Source organism: Quercus robur, chromosome 6 (assembly GCF_932294415.1).
Source record: "Quercus robur chromosome 6, dhQueRobu3.1, whole genome shotgun sequence".
NCBI classification, from domain to species: Eukaryota; Viridiplantae; Streptophyta; class Magnoliopsida; order Fagales; family Fagaceae; genus Quercus; species Quercus robur.
This window is the reverse complement of record NC_065539.1, coordinates 54,482,299-54,488,664: the sequence shown is the minus strand read 5'-3', so window position 1 is coordinate 54,488,664 and position 6,366 is coordinate 54,482,299. Positions and strand designations below refer to the sequence as shown.

General features: G+C 40.1%; 1 protein-coding gene across 1 annotated transcript; it reads right to left on the bottom strand.

Annotated features, from left to right (window-relative positions):
* Positions 1-2,030: 2,030 nt before the first annotated feature.
* Positions 2,031-4,261, bottom strand: LOC126689551 (uncharacterized). Its single transcript, XM_050384795.1, has 3 exons — positions 3,102-4,261; positions 2,821-3,013; positions 2,031-2,729 (listed from the first exon to the last, which is right to left on the bottom strand). Exons 1-3 carry the CDS (start codon positions 3,519-3,521, stop codon positions 2,137-2,139), a joined length of 1,206 nt encoding a protein of 401 aa, XP_050240752.1. The 5' UTR covers positions 3,522-4,261; the 3' UTR covers positions 2,031-2,136.
* Positions 4,262-6,366: the final 2,105 nt, after the last annotated feature.

Here is a 6,366-nt window from a genome sequence, read left to right as displayed (position 1 = left end):
TCACGTAGATCAGGCGAGATTTTGACCGAATCTGGTGAAATCTCATCAAATCCGATGAGATTACCGCCGGATCTGGCGAAATCTCATAGATTCCGATGAGATTTTTGCTGGATCTCGAGTTTTCTCACTGTTTTCTCCCCGTTTTCTCAGAACCCAGCGCCGACCGACCCGCATGCCACCCGTTGAAGTTTGACTCGGACCGATCCGTTTACTCCGACGGTCGGCGGCGGTTGAGATTTTCCAAGATCCGATTCTGTCGGATCGGTTCTGGGTTGGGCACAAACCCGACCCGGACCGACCCGTGGACAGCCCTAACCGCACACGTGAAGATGCTTAAGAGGAAAAGAATAGGAAAAAAAGAGAAAAGGAAAAAGAAAAAGAAAAGAGAAGGAAGAGAAACGAGTCTTGTAGACTTGTTTACTATAAAGAGGAATGGTCCAAACAGTACCACATGTCACCTAGTCTCGAGTCCAGATAAATGCTTGCTCTGTAGGCAGACATGTCAAATCATGATTGGATAAGGGTTTCATGAACTATCACACACAGTTACATATCATTTTTATGCCAAACAAAGTGAAAAACCAAAAAAGCATATATGAAAGAATATTCTGATCCAGCCGAAAGGTAGGGAGTACCGAGTCCAGTCCACTATTCTTTTTTTTTCTTTTTTTAGAGAGTCCACCATTCTTTTTTTCCATTTTTTTTTTTTGAGGGGGGAGAGTCCACCATTCTTGAGATGAAAACGTTTGCATCTTTATATATCCCCCTTTAATAATTCTCCAGTATAAGTGCTCTGATTATGATACCGTATAGACAAGCAATCTCCACGGGGTAGAGAGAGAGAGAGAGAGAGAGAAAAAGAGTAGGTGAGAGGTTGCTTTCAAAAGGGCATTATTATTGTCAAACTTTGGGGAAATTGCTTTTATTATTTTTGCTTTTGTTTTGTACATGAAAGAGACCCCTGTATCAGTCTTATCGCCCAAAAAATAAGAAAAGAATAAAGGCCAACATTACATAGTAGATTACACAAGAGCCCCCACTACAATGATTATGAGATAATATTTTAAAAATAGAAAATGGTAGGGAAATCCATGTAAAACAATAGGTAACCGAGTTTTTTTTTGGGGGGTGGGTGGGTAAGCAGCAGGTTTGGGTTTTGCTTGAAATGCCAATTTGCTATGATATGATGCACATTGTAATTTACACAACTTTGAGAGTTCAACTTATGTTGGCAAGTTTCCCAGCATTTAGATATGGATTTATTTAGGAATGAAAGTAGAGTCAAAGAAAATCCTTCACTCTGTTTTTCAAAACTTGCCAAAATTCAAAAATGTGTTGTTTACTTAATTAAAAAAGCAGCATCTTCTTATAATAAGCAACTATTATTTACTTAAGATCTTAAACCCAAAAATTCTGAGTCGTCAGTCAAACCAAAAGAAAAGAGAAGTTTCCCGGTAGCCGTGAATGTGTTTCACGAGCTGGGGTTGAAACAAACAATAAACGCGTTCGAGACAAAAAAAAGAAGAAAGAGAAGAATATCACGCAATTCTAATGAAGACTCCACCTCACCTCACGGTGTTCGAGACGCCACCACCTCTGCCGTCATCCAATATACATACTCTCACCACCAATCCCCCGTTAACTCAAAATGAAAAATTAAACCAAAAAAGTGACCTGAAGAATGCCCATGCCAATGCCAATTCCCCCTTATTAAAAGTCTCTCATCCTTCTTTGTTCCCTCACAAGAAACCGTCACCACAACAAAACTCAAAAGCAACCATGATAGACACAGAGCACTGTACTCGTTTAGGAAATCGATGAAAAAGAAAAATCTCATCGATTCTCACTCCCAGCCAGGTGCCTTGATTTAATTTACACAAATTTAGTAAACATTTACCCTTCTTTTTTTTTTTTTTGTTCTTTTTTGCGCTGTACTGTACTGGTTCTAATTTATTATTACAAAGATTATAGCTCTGCTGCTTAGTTCATAAACTCATAAAAAAAAATATAAAAAAAAAAAAGAGGGAGAATAAAAGAAAAGAAAAGGATTGTACTATTCTCCGAAATACGATTATGTTTTTAATATATAATTTTTTTTTATTTTAATACCGGAAAAACAAAATCCAAAATTTTGGTTTAGGGTTTATGATCTTTGAGGAGAGAAGCTAAACCGGTGACGGGCTTTGCATTTGGTCGTGATCTGTCAAGGATCTTAGGTTTAACCGCCGGTGGTTGCCACGTAAGCAAGACATCATTCAGTTTGCCATTACTAAAATTGGAAAAATCCGAAGAGTGAGAGTGAGAGTGAGAGTGAGAGTGAGGGGGCGTGGTTGTGGTTTTGTCCCCGAAAATGAGATGGAGGTCACCGCAATCACTGTCTGTGTCGGTGTCCGTGGTAGCGGTAGAAATGGTGTGGGTTGTTTGAGTTTGAGGTTGATTAGTTGTTGTTCGTCGTGTATAAGGAGAGAGCCATTTGGCACGCATGTAGTCAGCTTTCCTCCAAGGCGGAAAGTGCATCCCCTTCTTCTTCAAACTCTGCTTTGCTGCCTCCGATACTATCGACGCTATTTGACCCAACCGATCGGCTTTCCCCACATATATGTACGGTAGAGATTGCAATATCGCCTTGTACGTCCCAGTCGATCTCGCTATCTCAAACTCCGATCGGAAATCTATATCCATCAACAATCTTTCCCCTTCCACTATCACATCTATATATTCATATTCCCCTGAACAACAACAACACAATCTTAAATAATAATTCTTCTTCTTTTCTTTATAATTAATCGTTTCAAAACTCAGAGAACAAAAATATTTTACCTGCTGGGTAAGAGAGAGATTTGTCCCATTTGGATTTGCAAATAGAGGAATCATAGCCAAGAGATGACAGTCCATCCGTCACTATTTTCCTCAGATCCTCTTTACTTTTGTTAATTTTGTTGTTCTTGTCTACGATTTTCGCCGCGTCTGCTAACAGGTTTCTCTCCGCAACGCTAGTACAAGGGGTTAAACTCTGTTCCACAAACCACATAATTAATACTCCAATTCTTTCCCTTTAATAAAATTCCGAAATTGAGTTGAATTTGAATTAAATTGAATACCTTGAGCGTATCGAAGACATCGGATCCAGTGCCAGCGGAAGAATCGCCTCCGAAATTAGAAGCAAAGTCGTCGAACTCGTCGTCAGAGCTGTCGTTGCTACTGCCGTTGAAGCAATTGCAGCGGTTTCGCCCGTACTTGCTCGGCGCTATAGACTGCTGCTTTGTCTCATTGTTGTCTTCTATAAAACTCTGCACCATTTTTGCCAAGCAAACGGAGCTCGGCTCCAACTCTGCTACTCCTCCATGGGCTTCGCCGCCACCGCTGGGCTTCTCCGCCGACGATATCCTCAGAACACTAGGGAATTGCCGATCAAACAACCTCTTCAGCCGCGATTTCAACACCGCTGGTTTCATCGTATCGGTTCGAACCGGTTCTTCAGCATCAATATCAATAGGTTGGATCTTCATCGGAAATGGCATGCTCAATGTTCAAATTAACACCCAAAAGCAACAAACAAGCAGACAAAAAAAAAAATTGTATGCTCCGGTCTATACTCTAAATCCCTTTCCCGCCCTGTCAGCTCTGCTTCATTTTTCAAAGCTCCGATCCGCTTTGAAACTCAGACTCAACAGTACACAAAAATTTAATCAAACATTGTCACTCAAAACCCATCACTCCCTCTGATTCTTTGCATTTACTTCACACAAAGATGTACACGAACAAGAAAGGTAATAAAACGTGAATCAATGCTACCACTCAACAGATTCATACACATTCACCATCTTTTCTAAATTCTCTCTCAAGCAATACAAGCCAAATTCTCCACAGTATCAAAATTCTGTCCGATCAACTGGTCAATCTAGCCCAAAACTAAACTAGCAAAAAAAAGCCTACAAAAATTTATTTACTCGCATGAAATTGGTACCTTCTTGTTGAATTATAGTATCAATTTTTTTTTTTTTTTGGTCTTTCGATGAAGAAAAGAATAATTTTTGGGATAGTACAAAGAAAGAAGATGGCTTTCGTTCAGGGCTTTTCGTGGAAAACGTGACGGCGATGATCGGAGATATGGAAAATGGGTATTTGAATGGACGAGAAGGTCGCCGGAATTAGCATTTTCCGGCGATAGTGAGAGAGAGAGAGAGAAAAGGAGGACCTTGTCGATTATGGTTTTGGTGGAGACTGATGGAGTGGGTGGTGGTTTGGGCATTTATAGGAAGCAGCTGGACTGTCTGACTATCTATCTATCTGATCTGATCTGTATTTGTATTTGTATTTGCTGACTAGGATTGTTTTGGCCACCTCTACTCATACGTGGCACCAATTATCTTCACACTACACTCTCCTGACCTGTCCAGCGCCGCACGAAGTTACAGCTTCTGGACGTTTCTAATGTTTCACACGTGTGTCGTCTAGATGATTGTGGGCGGTCACGATTGGCTCAGATTTCATACTTTAAATTACTGGACTAACCTTCCACTAGTATGGAATATCGGGCTGATGCCCCCTCGTATTCCGTCCGTAGAAGATGCCGTAAACCGACTCTAGGTTCAGGTCAAGGGAATCAATACTGTACCGAATGCTATACCAGTTTGACTAATGGTACGATATATTTCGGATACAGGTCAATATTGGTGTACTGTTTTGGGTTTACTGTTATTTTTTATATTTATAAATATATATATTATAATAAATATAAAAATAATATATATATTATAATAAATATAAAAATTTACCATAAAATATTTCCTCAATTCAAAACTAATTATCTATAGTTTTAGACTTTAGTATCAATTAAAAGAAGAAAAAAAAAACACACAATATAAAAAATAGAAAGCCTAAAAGTTACCATTACATACTAAAAAACAAATAATACTAATAAGTTAATGCAAATAAGTTATCATTCTGCCCTAACAAAAATTCAAAATTACAAAACTAAAAAAATAAAAAAATTATGTACCGGTCGGTACACCTGGTACCAGCCGGTATTGCTCGAAATTAGCCAATATGGTCGGTATTTTTTTCGGTATGAAACAGGGGGGTTATATGTACCAATTTGCTTGCCGGTACGGTATATTCCGGTGGTATCAGCCGGTATGGTACGAAATTAACTCCCTTGGTTCAGGCCAAAGTAATGCAATGGTCGCAAAATGTGCAATTTTTTGAAAATGAAAAACGAAAAATGCATAAGATTTGGTTTGTTTGTGGCTTTGTGCCTTGTGGGGGTGGGGTGGGGGTGTCACACTCCCAATGGGAACAACCTAGACTCTGTGCACTCCCGACTTTTTAGTTTGAGGTGTGTGCAAATGGTATATGTAAGGACCAAACAAGGCCACCATCAGTTCTACTACTTGTAAATTTTTTTACAATACCGCTATAGTACCATCTTACTTTTATGGCGTGACTGTAGCATCTTGTAGAATTATTATATTATTTCTCTCTCTCTCTCTCTCTCTCTCTCTCTCTCTCTCTCTCTCTCTTAGCTATTTCTTTCTTTTCTTTGCTTTCCTTTTTCTCCAATTCTCTCTTTCTTTCATCCTCAATTCTCACTCCCTCTCTCACATCTCTCTCTCTCATTCAAAGCATGCCATCGAAGTTGGGTTGGATTCGGCATGGTCACAGCATGGTAACAATATGGTCACGGCATGGCAAGATCGGCAAGTGGCATATGGTGTGGTCTCAATGGTGGCGATGTGGGTCTGGGTCGATGATTAATGGTGGCGACGTGGGGATGTCTCGATGGTGGGTTAATCTGAGTTTATGGTGTAGGTTGGTCTAGGTTTGTGTGGGTTTGCTTGGTTTGGGTTGATCTAGGTTGTGGCTTGATCTAGGTATGTGTGGAGGTGTGGAGGCATGGACTCGACAGCAATGAGGCGTGGAGACAAGGCCAGTGGAGTGGAGATCAGCTTCAGATTAGTTCTGATGGGATTCTGAACTTCTAATGTTGATTTTTCTTTGATTTTGGGTGGAGATCGGGTGGGTTTTGATGGAGTTTTGACCGACATGTCCAGAGATCGGTTTTTGATTTAATGGCTTTTGGTTTTTGATTTAATGCATTTAATTTCTTTTGATCGGGGTTTGTTGGTTTGCTGATTTAATGGATTTGATTTAATGGCTTTTGGTGGTTGGTGATTGGTGGTTAGTGTGTGGCATGGTGGTGGTGACTGGTTTTTATGGCTAGTGGTAGTGGCTAGTTGGGTTTAGGTGGTGGCTAGTTGTTGATTGCTGGTTGCCAGTGGCCAATGGATGAGGTATTTGGCTTTGGGTGGATGGTGGTTCAAAGAAAGAGACACCAATGAAGAGAAACAGAGAGATAGGGGAGAA